General features: G+C 33.4%; 2 protein-coding genes across 3 annotated transcripts; both read left to right on the forward strand.

The window, feature by feature from the left end:
• The first annotated feature begins 337 nt into the window (after positions 1-337).
• FDCSP (follicular dendritic cell secreted protein) lies at positions 338-9,544 on the forward strand. The gene is made up of 5 exons (XM_002814826.5): positions 338-396; positions 5,403-5,459; positions 7,272-7,304; positions 8,298-8,508; positions 9,377-9,544. Exons 2-4 carry the CDS (start codon positions 5,403-5,405, stop codon positions 8,463-8,465), a joined length of 258 nt encoding a protein of 85 aa, XP_002814872.1. The 5' UTR covers positions 338-396; the 3' UTR covers positions 8,466-8,508; positions 9,377-9,544.
• Positions 9,545-12,669: 3,125 nt separating this feature from the next.
• On the forward strand, positions 12,670-25,823 carry CSN3 (casein kappa). Of its 2 annotated transcripts, XM_054554034.1 has the most exons (6): positions 12,670-12,744; positions 16,709-16,762; positions 19,186-19,247; positions 22,190-22,222; positions 23,380-23,875; positions 25,652-25,823. In XM_054554034.1, exons 3-5 carry the CDS (start codon positions 19,194-19,196, stop codon positions 23,839-23,841), a joined length of 549 nt encoding a protein of 182 aa, XP_054410009.1. In that variant the 5' UTR covers positions 12,670-12,744; positions 16,709-16,762; positions 19,186-19,193; the 3' UTR covers positions 23,842-23,875; positions 25,652-25,823. The 2 variants fall into 2 exon arrangements, with proteins under 2 accessions (XP_054410009.1, XP_002814873.1); XM_002814827.4 differs by lacking the exon at positions 12,670-12,744 and having other exon boundaries at positions 16,694-16,762.
• Positions 25,824-26,509: the final 686 nt, after the last annotated feature.

Raw genomic sequence — 26,509 nt, forward strand, 5'->3', positions numbered from 1 at the left:
ATATGCTTTGCAATAGATTATAATCAATACCAGTAAAATGCTTGGAGGTATTTTAAATGTGGGAAGTAAAGGAAAAAATTGTGAGAGTAGACAATGGAGCAACAACACGTAAAGTGATAAGCTTCAAATATACAAGACACAAAATTTGGAGAAAAAACCCCAAAAGATTTTGGTATTTGGTAGTTTCCAGGAAACTAAACATTGGTTATTCCCCAATTTCAACATATTGTGATAGTTGATGAGTAATAACTGATCCTAGGGGAGAGGCTTTAAGCCACAGATTTCTCCATTCCATTATTCCTTTGAGTATATAAAACAGCTACAATATTCCAGGGCCAGTCACTTGCCATTTCTCATAACAGCGTCAGAGAGAAAGAACTGACTGAAACGTTTGAGGTAAGAAAGGTCTTAAATATCATTGTAAATTAAGATTGCATACCTATTTTGTAAATACAGATATATAGCATCTCTCCATATATTTTTCTTTAAATCATAAAAATTTTATTTTACAATTTGAGACTAAATTGTAATAGTTGCTTGAATTTGTAGACTTAGTAATTCGAAAATCATTTTTAGTATTCTGTTTGCAAAACTTTTTTTAAAATCACCACCCTGCTGTAGTAAATATTTATTTTAGAGTGACCATAAATGAATCTTTCTAGAAGTGGAGCACTGGTGGGGGAGAGTGCGAACAGAGTGAAACAGCAGAGCCTCAGGTTTATTTTTAAATTTGTGGCCATCAGGTCAGCAAAGAGAGGGAACATGCACCGCCAGAGATTCTCTAAAGTCTGAGCAAGTGCCAATTTCTTTGGCCTCCTCTTTTATCTTTAAAATATATGCAGTACTTACATTCCATTCCATAACATTTTATGTTGATTTTAATATAAAAGTCATTTGTCTTTCCCATAAACTCTTGAATAAAATTAATTATCTAGGAAGATGCATCTAATTTATCTGGAGAATCATTTATTCTACAGCACACAGCAATAAACGGCTATGGGTATCATGACTTGATAAGTACAAAAATAAAAGGAGATAGCTGGTAATTATGCTATGTCCTGACTCTAAGATATGATCTGGAAGAGTCTGTAATGTGGATTATTTACTTATTTGCTTAATGTAGTTTTGAATAATTCTTGAAACCAGTTGAAAGAAATTATATTGTAAAGGCCCTGCTTGAATTCTATTCTCTCCAAAACTATTTTCCCAACCTTCCTCTTTCTTCTTCTAAATACTCACAATATTTTGCAATTTCTACATATGGTATATATCACGCTTTTTTTTTTTACATTACAGAAATATCTGTATCCATCTTCCATGTGGAAGTCTCAAATGGAAGAAATTATGCTTTATCATTGTATTCCTGAAAGCACCCAGCATTGTTGCTTTGCACATAGAAAGTGGACTATGTACGTGTGTGTGTGTGTCTGTGAGGAGTATGTGTGAGTGTATGCATGTGTGTGTTTGTATAATTTTTACTCTTGATTTCCTACATTAACAATCTGCCTGTAGAAGTCTGAACTTGACTGGAATTTTACATTCCTGTCTTCTCAAAATTATTAGATTATCTGGTACTTTTTTGAATTTGAATTCAAACTTTGATTAGTATCAGAAAATAAAGGCAGAGATCAAAACTTTGCTACATTTTTTACACTGTGTTCTTTTGTCTCATAGATATATAGGAAACATCAAAATCTCCACTATCTCAAAGGTACTTCAAAATGATAATGATATTAAAAATTGACATTTTCCTCAATATAAAATACTAAATTAAATAATCTTTAAAAAGCTTTGTAATGTATTTACCTATAACAATGTAACAGTGAGCTTAAAAGATCCATAAATCAGGGACTTTCCAAACTGATATTACAGGCAAACTTGAGAGATACCGCAGGTTCAGTTCCTGACCACCACTATAGAATGAGTATCAAAGTTAGTCAGGTCAAATGAATTTCTTGGATTCCCAGTGTACATAAAAGTTATGATTACACTATAGCATTGTATGTAAAGTGTAATAGCAGTACGTCTAGAAAAACAACATACATATCTTAATTAAAACATACTTTATTGCTCAAAAATGCTAACAATTATCTCAGTCTTCACTGAGTCATAATCTTTTCGCTGGTGGAGGGTCTTGCCTTGATGTTGATGGCTGCCGAATGATCAGGGTGATGGTTCCTGAAGGCTAAGCTGGCTGTGGCAATTTCTTAAAACAAGTCAACAATGAAGTTTGACACACGGATTGACTCTTCCTTTCACAAAAGATTTCTCTGTAGCATGCGATGCTGTAGCATTTTGGAGCATGTGAAGCATTTTGCCCACAGTATTTCTTTCAAAATGGGACTCAACCCTTGCAAACCCTGCCACTGCTTTATCAATGAAGTTTATGTAGTATTTTAAATCATTTACTGTCATTTGAAAAATATTCACAGCATCTTCACCAGGAGTAGATTCCATCTCAAGAAACCACTTTCTTTGCTCATCCATAAGAAGCAATTTTTCATTCATTCAAGTTTTACCATTAGATTGAAGCAATTAAGTCACATGTTCGAGCTTCACTTCTAATTCTAGTTCTCTTGCTATTTCCACCACATCTGCAAGTTACTTCCTCTACTGAAGTCTTGAATCCCTCAAAGTCATCCACAAGAGTTGGAATCAACTTCTCCCAAACTCTTGTAATGTTGATATTTTGGCCTCCTCCTATGAATCACAAATGGTCTTAATGGCATCTGGAGTGGTGAATATTTTACAGAAGGTTTTTAATTTACTTCGCCCAGATCCATCAAAGAAATCACTATCTGTGCCAGCTATAGCCTTACAAAATGTATTTATTCAGTAATGAAACCTGAAAGTCAAATTTACTCTTTGATCCATAGGCTGCAGAATGGATGTTGTGTTAGCAGGCATGAAAACAACATTCATCTCTTTGTACATCTGCTTCAGAGTTCTTGGGGGCTCAGGTACATTTTCAATGAACGGCAATATTTTGAAAAAAACATTTTTTCCTAGGAAGTGAGCTGAAAATATTAGTAAACCATGCTGTGTTAGATGTACTGCCATCCAGGCTTTGTTGTTCCATCCATAGAGCACAGGAAGAGTAGATTTAATATAATTCTTAAGGGCACTACGATTTTCGAAATAATAAATGAACATTGGCTTCAATTTAGGAAACCAGCTATATCCCTTAAAAAGAGTCAGCCTGTCCTTTGAAGCTTTGAAGCCAGGCATTGTTTTCTTCTCTTTAGCTATGAAAGTTCTAGATGGCATCTTTCTCCAAAATAAGACTGTTTCATCCACAGTAAAAATCTATTATTTATTGTAGACACCTTCATCAGTGTTCTTAGATTTTCTGGATAACGCTGCAGCCTCTATATCAACACTTGCTGCTTTATCTTGCACTTTTATGTTATAGCCAATCTCTGCTAGCTTCCAACTTTTCTTCCGCAGTTTCTTCACATCTCTCAATCTTTGTATAATTAAAGAGCATAGGGGCCTTCTTCTAGATTAGGCTTCAGCTTAATAAAATGTGCTGGCTGGTTTGATCTATCCAGACAACTAAAACTTTCTCCATATTGGGAATAAGACTCTTTCGCTTTCTTGTCATCCCTGTGTTCATTGTAGTAGCACTTTTAATTTCCTTCAAAACTTTTCCTTTGCATTCACAACTTGGCTAACTAGTTGTTGCAAGATCCTAGCTTTCAGCTTATCCTGGCTTTTGACATTCCTTCTTCACTAAATCGTTTTTACCTTTTTGATGTAAAGTAGGAGATATGCGAATCTTCCTTTCACTAGAACACTTAGAGGGCACTGTAGGGTTATTAACTGGCCCAGATTTAATATTCTCAGGAAATAGAAAAGCCTGAGGAGAGGAAGAGATAACTGGGGGCATGGCCAGTGAGTGGAGCAATCGAAACATTCACAAGATTTATCAAATAAGTTTGCCACCTATTTTTCCCATAACACCCCCAAATAATTAGATCAAAGTAACACCACCAAAGACCACTGATCACAGATCACCATAAAAGATATAATAAAATCTTATTACATCTTTATAATGTCTTATAGATATTAAAATATCTTATAATACTGAAAACTTTAAAATATTGCTAGGATTACCAAAATATGACACAGAGACACGCAGTGAGCACGTGCTGTTGGAAAAATGGTGCTGATAGACTTGCTCGATGCCAGATTTGCCACAAATTGCCACTCAATTAGTAAAAAACAAGATATGTATGAAGTGCAAGAAAATGAGGTGTGTCTGTATATACACAACACCTAGAATAGCATCTCATACTTAGTCAGTTATCAAGAAAACCTTTATAAACTAATAAATTAACAAATATGAGGCAAATTTCAAGTAAAGTCCCCTAGCCAATCTCCATTTTCAACTTGATTGCCTTTCCCAGAACCCCCCACATATTCTTTAGCACAAACTGCATTCACACCATGACAGAGAAGAGGATTAATGCCTAATGATACCATCCAATATGGAAGATTTCCCATTATTATTTGAAATCAAGTAATATGCACATGTTTATTGTATTAATGACAAATGCAAATGTAAATGCAAATGTTCTACGTTTCATTGTGTACTCCATTATAAAATTATTGAATAAATCTTTAATTTAGCTCAGTTTTCTCAAATATAATATTAATGATATTGTAACTGATACATTTTAACAGTGTGTGTGATATGATAAGGAATCTACAGTGAAAATTAAAATACAATAAAATGCTTTCGAAAAGTCCTTTATTATTTATTAAATAATAAAACTTGAAAGTCAAAATTACTGTATGATCCATGGACTGCAGGATGGATTTTGTGTTAGCAGGCAAGAAAACAGATCCTTCTTCACATCGTGGATTTTTTGGGGTTGCCTGGAACCAGTGCAAATAAATCTGTCACCTACATTACTTTCATGGACATTAGTATATGGAATGTCAAACTCTCTGAGATCACTAAATAACTGCTTACTTCCAAACTAACATTCCCTGTATAAACCAATGCATTACTTCTTCCAGAAATTTTTCTGTGATTATCAAGTATGTAGAAGTATTATTCTTTTATTTTTTATTTTAAGTTCAGGGATACATGTGTAGGTTTGTCACATAGGAATTAGTATTCTTAAATAATATGTTGATGTTTATTTTTAAAGCAATTGGTGTAATATAGTTATGAAATTACAAAGCTCTTTTGATTTGACCTTTAAAAAGTTCTTTATTAACAAATAGATTGATTCCCTAAGATTGTAAGTGACTTGCTCAAACTCAAAGAGCTATTTGTCAAATAATTCGTACTTTGACTGGATCTTTTGAATTCATGGTCTTTTAGCTGACTTCTAGGATATTTATGAATAAAATGAAAGTTCTTCTTATTTTTTATTTACTCCATTTTGCAGATGAAGAAAGTTCTCCTTCTGATCACAGCCATCTTGGCAGTGGCTGCTGGTTTCCCAGTAAGTATCCATGTATACATTCCAAAATATTTATGTATGGCCATGTACTGCATATTTATGTCAACCAGGAACCACATACACAAGGGTAGTCCCAAAAGATTATAACAGAGCTACCAAGTGCAGTGGCTTATGCCTGTATTCCCTGTAATTTGGGAGGTCAAGGCAGGAGAATCACTTGAGCCCACAAGTTCAAGACCAGCCTGGGCAACATAGCAATCCCGTCTCTATAAAAAAAAAAAAAAAAAAAAAAAAAAAAAAAAAATTATAATGAACCTAATGACATCGTAGCCATCATGCATTAGTCATATGTTCATGTGTTTGAGATGATGCTGGTGTAAACAAACCTACCCTCCGCCAGTCATATAAGAATAGAGCACAAAAAATTATGCACAGTTCATAATACGATAATAAACAACTATGTTACTGGTTTGTGTTTTAATTATACTATGCTTTATCATTATTTTAGAGTTAACCCCTTCTACTATTTTTTTAACATTAACTGTAAAACAGCCTCAGACAGGTCCTTCAGGAGGTACTCCATAAGAAACCATTATTGTCATAGGAGATGATAGTTCCACATGTCTAACTGCCCCTGAAGACCTTCCAGTAGGAAAAGATGGGGAGGTGGAAAGCAGTGACATTGATGACCCTGACACTCTGGAAGCCTAGGCTAATGTATATGTTTGTGTCTCAGTTTTAAACAAAATAGTTTAAAAGTAAAAAAGAAAAAGCATATAGAGTAAGGATACAAAGAGTGAAAGTATTTTTGTACAGCTGTAAAATGTGTTTGTTTTAAGCTAAGTGTTATTACAAAAGAGTTAAAGTAAAATAGTTATAGTAAGCTAAGGTTAATTTATTACCAAGGGAAGAAAAAGATGTTTTTATAAGGTTAGTGTAGTGTAAGTGTACAGTGTTTACGAAGTCCACAGGAGTAAACAGTAATGTCCTAGGCCTTCATATGCAATAACTCACTTACTAACTCACACAGAGCAACTTCCAGTCTTGAAACTTTTATTGATGGTACGTAACCTATACAAGCGTATAGGTATAAAGTGTACCATTTTCCATCTTTTATACTGTATTTTTTACTGTACCTTTTCTATGTTTAGATATGTCTTAGATATGTTTAGATACACAAATACTTACCACTCTATTACAACTGCTTGCAGTATTCAGGATAGTAATATGCCATACAGTTTTGTAGTCTAGGAGTAAGAGACCATACTGTCTAGCCTAGGTATGTAGTAGGCTCTACCATCTAGGTTTGTGTAAGTACACTCTATGATGTTCACATGATGAAATCACTGAACTAGCCATTTCTCATAACTTATCTCTGCTGTTAGGCAATGCATGACTGTATATTTTGTCTTGATTCATGAATCGTCAGGGTTTTTTCTCCTTCACATGCTGTATTCTGTAAGAATACCTAACACATACGCTGTATTCTGTAAGAATACCTAACACACACGCTGTATTCTGTAAGAATACCTAACACCTGCCCTTTTATCATTACAGTCCAGATAATATTACAGATAATATCAACACAGTCCAGAAAATATTATAAACTATATACTGTTCAGTGCATAATTCAGTTCCACATATCTTTGGTGTAGTGGTGAATTTGAGCCATTTAAGAATACATATTAAGACTTTTTGGGAAAATCATTTCTACATTTCTAGACAAATTGTGGGTATTTTAAAAAATGGTTATTATGAAACAATATTAGGTAATAGATTGTCATGCATATGTATATATTTATTTGTATGTTTTCATGAGCATGAGTTTAATTAATTTCACTATTTGATCTTTAGGTCTCTCAAGACCAGGAACGAGAAAAAAGAAGCGTAAGTTACTTTTTCTCTTTTTTACATGTAAGTTTTACATGTGAAATATTCATAACTATTGTTAAAGATATTGATTTATCTAAACCTCCCAAACTGTGGAGAGATTCATAAAGAGCTTTTGGTATTAGCACTCAACAGAGGTTTAGACTTCAGGGATTTGAGCTCTGCTCATAGAAAGGAAATTATCTCCATATCTCATGTCACGGTAAGAATTGGATTGAAATCCGAATCACTCTGTGATGATTTGGGTTGCAATATTTTTTACTAGATTTATCTAGCCTAATAACTCAGACCTCCACTCTGCCATAGCTCTATGAATCTCATTTCAAAAAAAGTAAAAAATGAAACTTGAGTGTTAAGAGATGTGGGCCAGCTTTGACGATCCTCCCAGTGGCAAATTCACTCATGGATTATTTGGGTCTAAACAGTTAACTAAAATTGTTTAATAAAAAGAAAATAAAATTTGAAGAGGGAAAGCCTTGTTTAAAGATTTGTTTTTATTTATGGAAATCCTATTATCTGGAAAGCATGATTTTATCGCAAAAACTACAAACAGAGAGTTTAGAACACAAAAATTAATAGAGATACAGACAGATAATTGAGAGCAAAAGCAGGAAGAAGGAACTGAGATACTTAAAGAGAGAAGTTGTTTCCTACATGTGGTTTGGGTAAAGACCTTGCATGAAGGCAAAGGGAGAAATTTTATGGTACTGCAACACCACATTCATCTTGGCCTTGTAGGTAAAGAAGTGATTGCCAGAAAAATTTGCCTTTAACTGGAAAGATATAGGAACATGAGTATCTCTAAATAATTTTTAAATGATGCAAATTAATAAACTCCCTGTCCATAGTACACACAGAAAGGATAGAGGATTTTAGAGCTTCTAAAGCCTCTTCCTAAAAATAAAGGCCCATTATTTAAAAAGCAAAGCTGTTTTATTTCTCTTCTTTGTAAAAAGTAAAATAAACCCTTTAACTTCTTTCTTTCAACAGATCAGTGACAGTGATGAATTATCTTCAGGGGTTTTTGTGTTCCCTTTCCCATATCCATTTCGCCCATTTCCACCAATTCCATTTCCAAGATATCCATGGTTTAGACGTAATTTTCCTATTCCAATACCTGAATCTGCCCCTAAAACTCCCCTTCCTAGCGAAAAGTAAACAAGAAGGAAAAGTCACGATAAAATTGAAGATGAAATACCTGGTAAGTACACATAGTTACAATCATAGTTTATTTTAAGTTTGCAGATTGGAATCCATAATTTCAAGGAAAAAAAATGTTAACTATGTCCCCAGTTGGCTCCTTTAAGTTTCTGTTTGTTTTAATGTTTTTCTCTGGTAGATACTGTCACGTGTGTCCACTCAGAAATACACATGTGCCCTTCCATGATCTAACCAGCACAGCACTTCAAATCCCTCCTTGGTTGTGATGCAACAGAAACTATTTCTATGTTATTAAAATATTGTTTACAAAGTATTTGTAACTCTTTATACTATTGCCAATAACTGTATTTTGGACTGAGTCAGAGTAACCAAGATGCAGATCATAGTAGATGAAGTTATGGGCCTAGAGTTTAAAGTAGACCAGCTTAGCCCTTAGAGAAACATGCAATTTTTCTAATACTAAAACTCCAAACTTAGCTTCCAAGTGTCACATTACAGTAAAATTTTAAAGGCTTCATGCTTCACCTATAACAGTGGCCCCTGTCATTTCATCACACCAAAAACAAAGTGGATGGTGTGTCAATTACTAGATAAATTGAGGAAATATATCCTATACTATAGACTATAGATCTAATCTACTATAATAATTTATAATTTAATATAGATAATTTAATCTTATCTAAGATTAAATTAGAACCCAGAGGACTGTTCTAGGAAAAAAATATTTCAGCTAACACTTACCACTAAAGACCTTTGCTTTCTTTCTACATCTTGAGCAGATGGTTTCCCAGTCCTTGAACTAGATATATTTTTAAGCCAATCGTTGTCATTAAAATGCAGAAAATGTATATGTTTCCAAGAAAATGACCCATTGCAATTAATAACCATATGTCTGTTATTTATTTCAGGTCACCTAAAATTAAATGTGAGCCACTTCCTTGAAGAATCAAAATTCCTGTTAATAAAAGAAAAGCAAATGTAATTGAAATAGCACACAGCATTCTCTAGTCAATATCTTTAGTGATCTTCTTTAATAAACACGAAAGCAAAGATCTTGGTTTCTTAATTTCCACAAATTCCATGATTAGTACTCAATTTGTTTTCAATCTTCAGCAATCCCCTGAAGAAGGAAGAGGTGGCAGGTGGTGATAAAAATAAACTGTCCTACAGCATGTGACAAAAGTCATCCAACAAGATTCTACTTGCACAATAAGCCTTTCAGTGGGTCAGAATGACTGCCTTTGTCTCCATAAGTTGATTATCAGGAAATTAGAAAAATTCTCTTTGAATAAAGATTATGTTTCTTCATCTTAAGTTTAAATTGTTCATAGCTGAGACCCTTAGCATCAATAATGGAAATTCTGCCACCATTCATCCATAACTGGCTACAAATCAAAGTCAGCCTAATGAGCCACTTGGCACTTGAGTAGGGAAATGGCTGACTGCCTTGGTCACTTTCAGGGATTACAGGTACCTCAAACATTTAAATATTTATTGGTATTAAAGTCAGTGATCCCAATTAAAATATGGGAAAGACAGTAAGAAAACCAAACAGTCATCAATATAATTTGGTAAATTAATTTCATAGGCATTGTTTCCTAACCTTACGGCTGATAGATTGGAGGCAACTGCATGACCCAGGAGAGGCAGTCATGGGAAAATAAGACAGAGGGGCAGAGAGAACAAAGGCAATCAGAGCCCTGAAGAGGGGCCAAAGACAAATGGTTGCTCTGAAAGATGGAAGAGTCAGCTCTGCAAGTAATCTACTGTGCCACTAATCTACTATCTAATCTAATCTATCCCACTTTTTTGTTTCATTAAAAGTCTTTGACATCTCTCCTTAACTCTCAGATTAGAGCTTTTATTTTATCTGCCTCATTTTATGTCATAATAACTTTCTGAAGAAAAAACAACTCTGTCATTTACTTTTAACTACTAGATTTGTTTCTATTAAAATTAATCAACTATTTCCCCCACCCAGTGAATTTGGGCATTATTCTTGAATACTGTAATTATAAAACAACAGGGAGTTTTGTGTATTTACATACAGAAAAATACAGTAAAATGTGGTATAAAAGATTTTTTTAAATGGTACCACTATATAGGGTACTTATACCCTATATAGGCCTCTAGGCCTGGAATTTGCTCTGGGTGAGTCAGTAAGTGAGTGGTGATTAAATGTGAAGGCCCAGGACATTACTATACACTACTGTGAACCTTATAAATACTGCAAACTTAGGCTACACTAAATTTATGAAAACATGTTTTTCTTTCTTCAATAATGAATTAAGGTACAAAAATATCTTTGGAATATAAAGATACAAAAAAGATATAAAAACATCTTTATTCTTTATATCCTCATTCTATAAGTTTTCTCTACTGTTAAATATAAATACTTTTTTTACTTTTAAACTTTTTTGTTTAAAACCAAGACACAAACATACATATTAGCCTAGGCCTACACACGGCCAGGATTATCAAGACATCCCTGGCAACAAGAGTTTTTCAGCTCCATTATAATCTTATGAGATCACCATCATAGATAGTTAGGCGTTGACCAAAACATTGTTATACAGTGCATAACTATACTTATTTTTTGTCAATTGTTTTGCTAAATACTGGCGATTTGGGGAAAATATTGTTGTACTAAATACTAGTGATTAAGAAAAAAGATTCTCTTTAATGATCTTACAGGTTAGATGGGGAGATAAACATATACAAAATTTCAAGAAATGTAATAAATGCTCCAAAAAATTACAGAGCTTTTTGTTTTAAAGCAGAGGAGAAACTAGCTCTGCCTACACAAATTAGGAAAGGTCCCACAGGTGACTTTGAGTTGAACTTTAATGGATACATAGGTTACTGACAGGGAAACAGGCACAAATTAGATGCTCAATAGATATTTACTAGATAAGCTCTACACTCATATTGGTATTTTTGCTTGTTGCTTTTATTTTCTTTTTGTTTTTTTTAATTGAAAACGGATATTTTTAACGATATTTATTTTCATTGGACAAAGACAAAAGAGCAAAAGATGGGAGTGAAATACTTTAAAACATATTTCTAATAAATATATAAAGATCTATTAATCTTAGGAACAACCTCTAACCTGAGAAGCAAAAGGTAAACATCTTAATAATATTCTTGTTCACTAAATAACATTTCTATCAATTTTTCATGCAGATACAGAGTAAATATAACCTGATGAGTTATTTCCTTATAAAAATAGCTAATATATCTAGGAGACAGTATTTATTTAGAATTCTATGTCAATTCAATAATGCCCGGGCAGAGTTGAAACTCTGCCCAAAGCCATGGGCATCAAACCAAGGTAGCTGAAGGACACTAACAGCAATATAGCAAGGTGAACAGCAAGGCATGGACCACCTATTGGATGCTCCCCACAATTGCTTAAGGAAGCTTCTACTTCCCCTCAAGTATCCAAGACTTTAGCACAGGAATGAAATAAGAGCAGAGACACACACTGAATTCTAATTGCGGTCACTCTAAATGAGAGCCCAGCTAGAGACCAGTCTCCCCAACAGTCAGGAAAGATCAGTTCTAATACACTCACAGGAGAACAGAGCCCAGAAAAATCAATACCTCATCCATATGTTCTAACTCTTCTATGAAGTAAGTTAGAATTCAAGGGGAAAACAGATAATATGACTGCCCACTTTAGAAGTTCTTCTTGACTAGGTTCTGGCCTCATGCAGAGGAAAGTAGTAATTCCAAAACATTGATCTGCATAAAAAATTATTTAGTTTCTTATTTGTTCTTCAGATTTCTAGGAAGATTCCTGCTCTGAAAACTTTGACTCCGTGTTGTGGGGTTAGGCAGGAATTTGCAACTTGAACAAGTAGTACAGATAATTAATCATTTGCTCAAAAAGTATTTGTTTAATATGTGCCAAGCACAGGTTTAGAGACTGGGACTATTATTTTCTAATGGAAAAGGACAGGAAATAGTAAATGAACATATATAAGTTAAAAAACATTTTGTATTGTAATATGTTATGAGGAAAATAAAAGGTAAAATAATAAAGTGTTTGAAGAAGTATTTAGACAAAGTGCCAAGGAAAGCCTCTCTGAAATGAAGACATTTGAGCTGAATCCCAAATAATACAGGCAACATTACTGAGAATTGAGGTAAGAACATTCCAGGGACCATGAATATAAGTGGGAGTTCCTGATTTAGGAGAGAGTTTGGCACATTCTAGAAACAGAAATGTCATTGAAACCAGCACACAGTGAGAGAAAAAGTGGTAGAAGTTAAGGTAAGATGGATAAAGAGAGACCAAATTAGTTAGAAACAGTCCCTGGTAAAAAGTTTGAATATATTGTAAGTGCATAGGAATCCATTGAGAATTTAAGCAGAATAATAATCATATTAGATATATGTTAAAAATAACATTTTTATAACTGTGTAAGAAATGAGTATAGGGTGATAAGAGTGAAAGTAAAGAGACCAAAAATGGAAATATTAGGATGGTTCAAGTGTAACATGCCAGTGGCTGGGACTAAAGCAACAAAGGTCAGATTAGAAAGTGGTTTCAGATTTGGGGTATATTGTTAAGATAGAATTAATAATTCTTCTAACAGGTTGTTGCAGGGAAGAGAGAAAAGATGACCTATAGGAGTTACCAGATGGCCCCTGAGCCACTAGTAGTATCATGGTACTGTTTCCTAAAGGAGAAAAGAGACTAGTGGAGAACTAGTTGTGAAACAGGGTATGTTTGGAAATAGAAGATTCTGTTTCGTTCATGATAATTTGGAGATGTCTATTTTACATGCAAATGGAGATTTTAAAACAGCTATTGGATACTTGAATCTACAGTTCAGTGAAGGCAATAGCCTATTGATGATACTTAAGGTTATAGGAATTGAGTACATTAACTAGAAAGATATTAAAGATAGAGGGAGAAAAGATAGAGTGGTGATGGATGCTGGAAGAATTTTTAAAAGTTCTCCTAAATTTAGAGTTTGAGGAAAATAAGAGGAACCAAAATGGAAATCAAGAGCAGCTTTAAGTGACTCGAGGAGAAAAAAAAAAGAAGGAAAAGTCAAAAAGTTTTACCAGTCAGAAAAATGAATCACCATGCAAGAGCTGCTACAATATTGAGTGGGAAGAATATCTAACAGCTACCACTGACTTTGGCTACACAGAGATCATCGCTGATCTGGCTGTTTATTTTGAATGGTAACAAGAATGGCAAGAATGAAGTAAACGTAGGACAGGATTATAGGGGGTCTTGGGATCATGTTGGAGAAATAACACTTTATATAAATTGATTATCCCTTGTATGTTTAAATCGGTATATTTTAATGGCTTCAGAAATCTTTGGACCCTAAAACTTACCGAGGAATAAATTAATGTGTGTGCTAATGCTAAAGTCACAATGACACTCACTCTAGGCTCCAGATGACATCAAATGTCTCCTCACCATCTGAAAATAGTCCTTCTGTAAGTGTTCAGGAGAAAGCACTATCTCCTTAGATAATCTCTACAAACAGAGATTGTGGCTGTCTACTATACTCCCAAAAGTACTTTGTTTCTAATACAAACAGCTTGTATGTGTATTGTTTGTTTAACAGAAGTGGCTACAGGAGAGTAAAATTTTGATATTCCACTTTGCTCTAGTTTGTTGACCATTTTTAAGAGCATTTTATGCTATTTTTTCCATGGTTTTTACATATAGCAAAGATTTTTGAAGCATACAAATTTCTACACTAAAATACCAATTTTCTGATGCCTTACTAATCCTATGGAAAGCTGTGTTCATCATTTACATTGCAACTACTGTTACAAACATTATTGTACTTCAAGAACAAAATAGAGTGTTGAGGTCAGCCTGGTATTAATGAAGTGGCTGAGAAATAAAATGAGACAGAAAAAATAAAACTACATGCATGTAAATACCATCAAGGGAAGATAAAACAGACATGAAGTACATTTCAAAAGCAAGAAACATTAACAGAATAACAAGAAGTTGTTACTAAAAAAGAGTGTATATGAGTCAATAATCATTATGTCACTTATTATTGCAAAATGTTTTTGTTTACAATGCTTAAAATGTGAACTTATGTACCCACAATAGCCTCTTACCCAGTCCCAGTGTGTGAATGGTGGTATGAATATACACTGATTATCAGGACCTAAACAAAGGGAAGTTGCAGCTGGACTGAAAAGCCCTGCTGGTTCTCTTCCCACAATCCAGGGATATTCCAGAATCAGGCCATGCCCCTGCTGATGGATGCATAAGTAGATAAAGACTGGTGGATTCGTTCCAGATTATAAACACTCAGTTTGGAGGCCTTGTTCAGCACCATCGCAGCTTCCTTGGAGATTTCAGAGCATGCGAGTTCTGATCCTCCTTTTGCTTTTCTTTGGAAAACACAAGAGCATTGCATAGCTCCATTATAGAATCCATCTAGTTCATCTACTCCAGTCACTCAAAACACTTTCACTAAGATTGCCTTAGATCAACGGATGTGGGAAATATCCAATGTTACCAGTACTCAAGTAAATTTTAGACTATGAGCTCCACAAGAACAGAGATGTTTACCTGCTTTGGTTACTAATTTATCCCTACTACCCGAAACAGTACCTGAAATAAGGTATGTGCTCAAAGAATAATGTCCAGTACCTGAAATAATGTATGTGCTCAAATAATAATGTCCAGTTTTGCAAAGCCCCACAAAAGCTACATTAGTGTTTGAAGTGAATGGGTGATACCATAGTAAACATGTTTTTATTTTGGTGGGAGAAAAGATTACTAGTACTCTCAGATGTTCTTAAAACATATTTTCCTGTGAAAACAGTGTCTTCAGAAGTGTTCTGAGTCTCTGCTACTTGTAAATTAAATAATTCAATACTCAACTGAAAATCATTATCACTATTATTATTCTAAATCAATGGCTGAGAAATTACTATGTCAAATAGAACACCTTCAAAATTTGAGGAATGACCACATCATAATCTTTCGACCATGGACCCTGACAATCAAAGGAAAACACTGTGACTAAATAGTTCAGAAAGAATGGCTGGTGTTATTACTTTAGCAACTTGGTTTAGCAATTTTGAATTCTGTCATCTCTTTTTGAACCACAAAAACCAACTATTCTGAGAAACAGAAAATTTCATTTTACTCTGTGTAATCCAAATAAGTATTCTAGGGTTTAGAATATTGTTCCTAACTTTCTAAGACATGCAATAGTTCTAAGAAACAGACAGGAATATAGACATAACTACAATGCTGATATTATTTGTTGTTTGTGTTCTGGCAGTCCTACATTAATTCCTGTAAGTTCCTCAATCTGGTCAGGTCTTCACAGCCAAAATAAAGTCACAGTTAACATTATTTCTTGAGAAAAGCAAGTAAAGGAAAATATTCTTTCCTGAATTATCTAAGCAAAATTTTGTTTAGCTATTTTTTGCCAAAATATTCACAATGTCAGTGGGTTTGTGATTTATGCTCTAAGTCAAAATGACTTTCCTTAAAACAGAACAATTATCTCCAGTTCAATAGTTTAATAATGTTTTTTTCAAAATGGTTCACCTATATTATTGAAATTTAAAATCTTAAAAAAATTTATTCATAAAAGGATAATAAATCACTAAGTATGTAGTCAATGCGTATGGGAGAAAATGTGCTGCAGCTCAAACGCAAATGATTCCCCACTTTATACTGTTTAAAATGTTTCATATATTGGTTTGACTTTTATAAGGAGGTGCTCTTGGGTATGTGTGAGATGGCCAATTATTTAATTTTTTAAAATCAATAATTGTAATTCTGGAAGGAAGAAGACCAACCACAGTCAATACCAGATGTAGTATCACTTGAAATCCAGGTTCTTAAACTAAAAGAAACAATTAAAATGTGAAAGTATTGTGGCTATTTTTCATTTCAACAGCAGTTTTAAGTTTAAATAGATAGGATAAGTTGAATAAGAATACAATTAATATTTTTAAAAATTCTTCTATATTTCTTTATAAACAAAAAAAGATTATTTAAAAAGATATGAATACTCTTTTTTCAAGCTTTATGAGTGATGACTCTACATCCTTCTCTGCATTCCATTAAAAAAGATTGACCCAAAGGTGACCCTGCTGTCATCAAATCTTTCCTTTCTGTCATCATCTTATTGGGTAAAAAGTAGGAGGGAAATAGAATAGCGTGACTCAAGGTACTAATACCCTTTAATTGGTCTTCAATTATTTTTCTTGGGTCTTCTCTGCAGCTGACAGGCCAACTCAACCTACTGCCAACCAAGACCTGACTGGCACGAGGAAAGGTAATGCTGCTGAAACACTTGGAGAAAGTGATCCTTTTCACAGTGGTTAGTTGGGACATCACCATAGTTATTTCAGAATCACATTTTCTTCCTTTTAGTTATTGTTAAGTTTGAATATGACCTAGCATCACTTTAAAATTAATTTCTAACCTATACCTAAGTTCTGGATGGTGTTATGATCAAATTTATTTTTAACTTTACTTTGGGTTCCAGTCAAATTCTGATACCAGCTAAATCATAGCAGCCATTGTGAATTCTGAACAAGAAGGCGTTTAATGTATTCCTACAGACAAACGTTGAGAGTTAACTCCTCAGGAAGTTGGGCTCATGATAATAATCGCAATTAACCACTTAATTACTTTCAAATTTTATTTCTATAAAAGTCATAATTTTATTTGTTATGGAATAATTATTTTTTTAAAACATGTTTTTCAAATATTCATGAAAGCTGGATAATTCTGCCATTTCACAAATTATTTCTTCTTACCAAGTGATGAGGGCAAATGCAAGTGTAGCTGATATGCAAAGTATGGTCTTATCTCTGTGATTTTTGTTTGTGCCAAAAGGAAATTACTATCATTTTATAGAATATTTTCTTTTGTTTACATATCATTTTACTGTGTGAATTGATAAGGGGTCTGTGATTCATCATAAAAACATTTTCAGTCTATAATCCTAAAAGATCACTAGCAAGTGAAGCATTAATAAGGAGCTTCATCCCACTTAAGGAAATACGAGTTTGCTTAGATTGTTCAAATTGATTCCAAATGAGTTCCCATCGAATGGAAATTTGATGGCATCGTATGGGCAGTTTTGAAGTCACTATAGTAGACAGCCTTCCTAATCATTATTGCCTGAGAATCAGACGCTAATGGAGTCCAATGTGCTTTCTATCCCCTATCTGAGGCTTTAATTCTGTGAATCTTTTTTGTAAAGTTCAACATTGTAGTGATTCAAGTTGATATGAGTATGTCAATAACAATAGCTGCAACAAGATGAAGTTAATTACTTCCCAAACATAATATATACTTAAATATAAAAAGTTTGGGGTATCATATATTATTATTGTCTAAAAAGATGATTTATTAAAAATCAAATAAGCAGGTATGACACTGTATATACTCTTTTAGAAAAATAAGGCTAATTTATTTCTTTAAATATTTTAGTCAAAGCCACTGTAATTGTCATCTCTATACTTCTTATTAAAACAATCAAGTTAATCATATCAGTTATGATTACCGGAGAAGTATGTTATAAAGAAAACAGTCTCATAACCCTCCACTTCCCATTCCATCCTACATACTTCTGTTGGATTGATCATGGAATTATAGAATTTTAGAAATCTCTAAGTTCAAACCCTGGTTTTACAGGTAAGAAAATGTAAAGCCCAGGAGAAGTAGAGATAAGGCCTGGTCTAGAACTCAGTCCTCCAAAAAATGTATAGTCATATACTTTCTAGTCCAAAAACACTCAATTGTTTTCTGTTGTTTATAAAGCCATGCCTAGCGTTTGAACCCATCATTATCTTAAAGGTGTCTACTTTTTCTGCTCTAAACTTTCCTTCCAATCTTATATTTCCCTTCTCATACAAGATTCCAATCAAATGTTCGTGGCGATTCTCAAGACTTTCTCCTCTACTTGAAATATTTCGTTCCCTATTAAATACTGCATAGGCAAGCCTCACCTATATGTCATTTTTTCCACACAAAGACTGCTGCTTCTCTTAACTGAAACTTTTATTAATAGAAAACCACTTTTGTGGCATTTTCTACTTTTTTCCCTCCTACAGTTATTTTTCAGTATATGTTTCAACATTCTTCCTAAAATTGATGCTACTCATTGGCAAGGCCTGATTCATATTTACCTTGATAATCTCAACATTTGACATAGTAATGATAATTTGATAATTCCGTTAATATTGTCAAAAATTAAATTCAGAAATTTTTACTCCAAGTTTGAGTTTTTACATTCTTTTGTTAAAATAAATTTTTCTTTTTTTTGTTTGTTTGTTTGTTTGTTTGTTTTTGTTTTTTGAGACGGAGTCTCGCTCTGTCGCCCAGGCTGGAGTGCAGTGGCATGATCCTGGCTCACTGCAAGCTCCGCCTCCCGGGTTCACGCCATTCTCCTGCCTCAGCCTTTTTTTTTTTTTTTTTTTTTTTTTTTTTTAGTAGAGACAGGGTTTCACCTTGTTAGCCAGGATGGTCTCAATCTCATGACCTCGTGATCCGCCCGCCTCGGCCTCCCAAAGTGCTGGGATTACAGGCGTGAGCCACCGCGCCCGGCTAAAATAAATTTTTCACGTCGGCTAAATCTACCTGTAAATCTGGCTTTTTTTCTTAATCAAGGAAACATTGTATTCAAGTCACTCCTAAATTTCTAGTAACAAATTCTTTTACATTAATTTTTTAAAAATTTATCTTTAGGTGCAATAATGAAGAGTTTTCTTCTAGTTGTCAATGCCCTGGCATTAACCCTGCCTTTTTTGGTAAGTTAATTTCATCTAACCAGTTTGTACTGACTTCAAGAAAATTTTATTTAAGGGCTCTAACTATGCAAATTTCTGAATACAATTATACTTCATAGAACAAAATATCTACATAGTTGTTACATTTTTAAGGTTAATTTTTTAATATTTATTTCAATTATAAAATCAAAGTCATGTTCTTTTGGATATCCATTTAGTTCTGTGAATTAAGAAATCACACTTAATCATGTATAGGAAACTTTTAAAACTCTCATACTATAGAGAAAATACATTCGGGGGAAAAACAATACTGAAAACATTTTAAAATTGTAAATGCATTAAGGATAATTCAGAAAGAAAAAATACAGAAATCATAGTCTGGGAATCAGAAATTATTTTAATTAAGTTCCTATCTCACCCAGACTCCAATCTCTTTATGGAAACAAAATCCTTCAAAGGTCAACTTTGGTTAAGCTTTTTCACAAGTTTCAAAGACCTTGATAACTTCTGCCTTTAATATTCGAACCATTATCTTTTGTTATATGCTTCCCCATTATGTCAATTGACTGACCCCTTTCCAGGGATCAATGGTCATAAACAGCTTGAAGGCTTGCAGGCATTATCTTGAATTATATGCAATGTTTTAAGGCTAGTGGACTTAGAAAAAGGCTCTGTTTTTTTCTTTTAATTTTTTGACTTGTTTTTATTGTTGTTTTGGCTATTGCCTCTTTTTATTTTCTTGTTCATCTGGGGATTCTAGGCACTGACAAAGGAGGCAAGCATAAATAATGGTATATGTCCTCCTCCTAGACTGTAAAATTTTGGGGAGCACTAGTCCTTGTTCTGTGAATCTCTGTACTATTTATTTATTATTAAGTTTAGACTTGCTTTTAAGTAACATCTATTAATTCTATTATCTGCATGTTGTGCTTGTGTATAACATGTCTATTAATTCTATTAGGTCAATTCTTGGAGTCAAAATTACCTTCTAAAACTTTGAGTTCTACAACTCAAATACTTTGTGGCCACCTGAACATTTGGAACTTAGGTTGTCTCTTTGAGTAATAGGGCTTAAAGTTTAAATCATGAAATGATCTGCAAATCCCTGCTGCATAGCAACCTCTTCCTGAGCTACCTGAGCCAGATTGGTCTTCAAAACATTCCTTCCCATTTTCACAAAGGCTTCAGGCCTCAGGGACATGAACAAATATACAGAAAAAAAATTAAAGGTTTATTGATTTTACCATTCAATCTTATGAGTAGTCAGATTTATACAAATTAAAACATCAATGTGATACCATGTTATATGTACTATTTTATCCCTTCCCCCAAAATAAAAATAGTTAGATAATATTTTACTAGCACTTATGCACTAAACTGCATAAACACATGGCCTATTGGTGACATTATAATTTGACACAACTTTTCTATACCACAATTTGATAATTTCTATCAAAGAATCAAATCACATTTGTGGAAAATCATTTTAAGGTATTAACGAAAATTATTAAAAAGGCCACTGGTACACAGATGTTAATCATCTCTCTGTTTATAATTAAAATTTTATCTTAATAGATAACAATAAGAAATAAACATTTCATGACATAATCATTGATCACTTAGTTATCAACTATAAAAATGTAACTATGAAACCTATGATATAAATAAAAAAAAAGAGATACCACATTTCCTATAAAAATGCAGGATACTTTTTAGACAAGCATATACCAGGAGTACATAACATAGGTTGATATTGCATTAAGGTATCTAGATTGTCAGAATTTTTTAAAGTATACTTTCTGTAATATTCATATTACTTTTTTTTTTTTTTTTTTTTTTTTTTGAGACAGAGTCTCGCTTGGTCGCCCAGGCTGGAGTGCAGTGGCACAATCTCGGCTTACTGCAACCTCTGCTTCCCAGGTTTAAGCGATTTTCCTGCCTTAGCCTCCCAAGTAGCTGGGACTGCGAGTGCCCGCCACCATGCCCAGCTAATTTTTGTATTTTTAGTAGAGGCAGGGTTTCACCATGTTGGCCAGGCTGGTCTTGAATCCCTGACCTCAGATGATCCACCCACCTCTGCCTCCCAAAGTGCTGGGATTACAGGGTGAGACACGTGCCCGGCCTCATATTATTTCTTTACATTTTAAACTAATGATTTAATATATTTAAAGTAAAGCAAGCCTTTGTCTCAAAGCAAGGAAACTTTATTATCTTCTCAAATTTCTGATTTTCTATACTCACACCTTCCAAAAGGTTTCTAGAGTCATTTTATACCCAAGGAATACATGTGTAATGTCCTAAACCAGAACTGTCAATTTAAAAATATTTAATATTATACCTCCTTTCAAAAGTTTCTAAAAGCTTTGGAGTTTTTAGTTTTATAAATACATGTCCATAAAAATTGTTTTCTCACTCCTGATTCTCTAAATATGTCACAATCCAAAATTAAGAAAAGCACTATAAAAACAAATGAAAGATGGTATTAAAAACACTATTATTTATATGTTAAGGTTATGCAAGAGGCAATATTTTCAATCTTCTAAGTAAACCTTATGAGTCATCTTAGTATGAGAGCAAAGAAAGGAAAAAAGACTCAATGCTCCTCTAATTTTTAACAATGTATATTTAATAAAAACTAAATAGAAATTATTCATATTTTTCATTTAAGCATATTTGTTGGCATGGGGGTCAGATGACTAGATTTTTCCCACAGTGACTTTTTCATTCTAGGTGGTGGTATTTAAAGACAATAGAAACATGAAGTTTATTATTACAAATCAGTTAGACTACTGTTGCTTCTTAAGTAGTCCATAGGCCTCACAGATCACTCATGAAAAATGTTTTAAAAAAGAAAAAGAAAACATATTTTGTCTTTAACACAAAAGATTTTTTAAACTGATTTAAGTCCTTTTCTTTTCTTTTTTAACTTATTTCTCGTTATTTCTTCTTCTGGAACTCCCCAGGCTGCGGAGGTTCAAAACCAGAAACAACCAGCAGTAAGTCTATTTTAATTACTTCTGTTAGAGGCATGAACTACAAAATATATTCTGCAAAGGTCAATCGTATTATAGATGCCTTCTGTCTAAAACCTAAATATTTCATTTCCGTAAAACAATCTAATAATATTTGCAAGAAAATAATTTCAGCAACAGGTGATATGAATCAACATTGATGTTCATCTGAAAGTTTTATTTTCTTATATAACCCAGGTCATGTATCTTTGGTTTTCATGTATATTTAGCAATATGAGAAAACTCTTTCAACATTCATATTGGAAAAAAATGAAAACATAAGTAAAGCTTAATATTTCCCCTTTCCACTTTTTAAGACAAGGAAAGATCCTTTTCTGACCCATCTTTGAATACTTCTCATACATCTATATTTACTTCCCCTTTTGTTTCCCAAATATGTTTGAATACATTTAAATATGTCTCGTTTTAGGAGAAATGTTTGCTTTGTAGTACAATTTTGTCAATTTATTTCTATTCATATGGAAAGGTCTACTGACAAATTTTTAAACAGAGGCACATAGATATAGACAATTCTTTATCTAATGTTTTGTGAAGAAAATTAAACCAAAAAAAATCCAAAATCTAAATCCAGCAATCTCTCCACATCACATTATGTTACTATTCTGCTATAGTTTAGGAAAATATAAATGTGCTCTTGGGCTAATTTTTAAATGAATAACATTTGAGACCAATTACAAATATGTGGTGAGAATACACACGTGTGTGTGTGTGCCATTTTGTGTGTGTCTGCATGTTGTGCTTGTGTATAACATGTCAAAGTTCTCAATGAGATTTTTTTTTCTCTGTGTTGTACCTATAATAGCTAACATATAAGATCACTTTCCATATATGCCAATCTCTGGGCAATATGGTTTACATTATGAATAAACTCATCTAATTTCTTGAAACAAATATTATATTGATATTATCAAAATAATATTTATAATATTGAAAATCATAAAGTGGAAAGGCAATGTATAAATCAACATCTTATAAAAGAATATTGCTGCTGTGTTCCATACTTCTAATATCTTACTCAATGGTAAATACTATATTATTTCAAAAAATGTAGATTTAAGGTATTTCCACATTTGGGTCTGTAATAATAATATTCTGTATAATTAATTATTTTTTTTTTGCAGTGCCATGAGAATGATGAAAGACCATTCTATCAGAAAACAGCTCCATATGTCCCAATGTATTATATGCCAAATAGCTATCCTTATTATGGAACCAATTTGTACCAACGTAGACCAGCTATAGCAATTAATAATCCATATGTGCCTCACACATATTATGCAAACCCAGCTGTAGTTAGGCCACATGCCCAAATTCCTCAGCAGCAATACCTGCCGAATAGCCACCCACCCACTGTGGAACGTCGCCCAAACCTTCATCCATCATTTATTGCCATCCCCCCAAAGAAAATTCAGGATAAAATAATCATCCCTACCATCAATACCATTGCTACTGTTGAACCTACACCAACTCCTGCCACTGAACTAACGGCGGACAGTGTAGTCACTCCAGAAGCTTTTTCAGAGTCCATCATCACGAGCACCCCTGAGACAACCACAGTCTCAGTTACTCCACCTACGGCATAAAAACACCAAGGAAATATCAAAGAAGACAAGGCAGGTAAATGAACAATATATAAAATGAGTAATTCTGACAAGAAGCATGGATTTATGAATACAATCATAAATTCTAAAATAGTACAAATAGATAAACTAAGTGTGTTACAGAAGCAGACAAAACAGGGTACTTACAATTTTGCCTTGGTAAACCCATAGCATTGATACACCAGATTCTGTTCCAACTAGAAATTTAAAATAATTTTGTTTGACAAAATGAAAATAATTGGCCACTTTATTATCAAACTTTTTTCTGACAATTGGGACACTCTTAGAATGTAATAGTTTTATTTCATCCTTATTCACACACAAACTATGACAGTAGAGTAAAACAGCAAGTAACATTTTCATGATTTTTATTTCAAAAATAATTTTTAGAAGAAGTTATATAGAATATGAGTTTAAGTAAATTTTAATTCTGTAACAATTCTCTTGCACTCTCATTGTAGTATGAACAGAGTAAAAGGAAATGATACGCTTCCATGCATTTCTTTATTTCAGACATCATTTCCAAAATGATTCATGAAGTTAAGCCTCTCAAATTTCTCCTATTCTAAGATAAACCCATGGAAGAATTATAATGCTTAACTTGAAAAACATATAACTATTAAAAGGATACTTTCAGAACACTGAACGTGATGCAAAGTGTTACGATTTATTACTTGGACCAATGGATAATAGCAGAGTCTAAAATAATTTGAAACTACTGAGAAGAATTTAAACAAAGAGAATGATTAATAAAGTGGAAAATATCCAAAGAGTATAAAATAATTTGGGGAGAAAGTTGCAAAATGTGGAGTTTCTTTACAACAAATATTTTCAGTCCATCAGATGTCTACATGTTTTATGATCTAAAATACCAGACAATGGTCTGTGATATCACGGGACTACCATTAGCCCAGAAAAGGTTGCTTCTTTCATCTGCTTGCCTAATGACCATAGGCTGGTCATTACTTTCTCTGAACTTTTATTTTCTCATAATTCTGGTTGCTATGAGACTCAAGTGAGAATGCACATGTGAAAGGATTTTAAAAACTGATCAATCTGTAAAATGTCATGTATTGGAAAAGACAAAGTAAAATTCATACCAGTATCCTAAGTCTCCACTAAATGATAAAAACTGTACATAATTATGTCTGTTGATTCCCATAGTAACCATATGAAACAGATATTATTCCTATCTCAAATTTAGGGATAAAAACCAGTAGGACTGAGGACAGTAAGTAAATTATCACAGCTAGAAAGTGCAAATGGGAGGCAAACCAAACCTGTTTAATTTCACATAGTGGGGCCTAATTACTATGTCATTTATTTTTATATGGGCTATCTAATTTGCCAAAAAACAGGGAAAATACACTGTGTTTTCCTTAGGCTAGCATATGGGTAAATTGTGTTGTTTAGTTGCTGTTCAACAGGATATCTGTTAAGAAAAAGAGAACAAGAGCTGGTTAAACAGCTGGCTTATTATATTTTGGAGAACGAAATAAGAAAATTAATAAAGACAACATGAAAGCAAGTTATTTAATAAGTAGTTACATATTTTACTGATGCAAAATATTAAAAAGCATGTAAAAGACAGTTTTTTCTGTAAATATGACATAATGTCTATTATTTTCAGTTTACTATATGCTTATTTTAAATATTTAAGTTTAAATATTTAATCTGATTAACTTATTGGATACAGACATAAAAGAAAAATTGTGGAAGCTAAATAAATATATATCATGAGAACTGTTAACACACTATGAATAAATTTCTAAACTATCATTATTTTTTATAGGACTTGCTGAAACCAAATGACTACTTCACACTCTCCTTCAGCCATTTGTCTGCCTTCAGTCAACCGAAAATGTGATTTTTCACAGATTCAGCTCTTCTCTCCTTACATTTTACATTCATGCCACATTCAATATTTTGATTCTTGCACAATAAAGCTGACTGATTGCAACTGATTCTTTGACAGGAGTTTGCAAAGGTACCTCAGGGACCTCTGAAACTTTGAAATGCTATGACAAATTTAGTGTGAGTTAGAGTACACAAATTTACCTAAAGGCAGTGTTCATAGTTTCATCAGGTTTTCAAAGTGGTTCATGGTCTGACACTAAGAATTTCTCCTCTAGGATGACACTGGGACCAGAGAAAAGCCAAGCCACAGTGTTCCAATCCAGGAGACCACAGAGTGACTCTTGAGAGCCATGGGAACTCTAGAGTAAGCATTAAATTTAAGTGCCCAAATGTATTGCTAACGTTAGTCTAGATTATTCCTGAGAGCAAATTCTGGGCACAGGCAAACTACAAATGTCCACAACTACAAACACAGATATGCTGCAAAATTATAGATGTTGACAGAGACTCTAGACATGCATGACCAGATTTCCCCACACTGGAAGCCACAGTCTCACATCTGTTCAAACACACACAACCCCAACCCCCCAACCCCCCCCCCGACACACACACACACATCACACACCAGAAAGCTTCTGGAATTCAGGTATTCCAGTTTGGAAAAACTCGTGAATATTCAAGGTCTAAGGATAGGACATAGTTGTTTTCTTAAACAAATATTGCAAGGAAAATCAGGTCACCTTTATGCTTGGTCCATATTTAACACATCATGCCAGAAAAAATAAAACTCACT

The sequence above is a fragment of the Pongo abelii genome, chromosome 3, assembly GCF_028885655.2.
Source record: "Pongo abelii isolate AG06213 chromosome 3, NHGRI_mPonAbe1-v2.0_pri, whole genome shotgun sequence".
Classification (NCBI taxonomy): Eukaryota; Metazoa; Chordata; class Mammalia; order Primates; family Hominidae; genus Pongo; species Pongo abelii.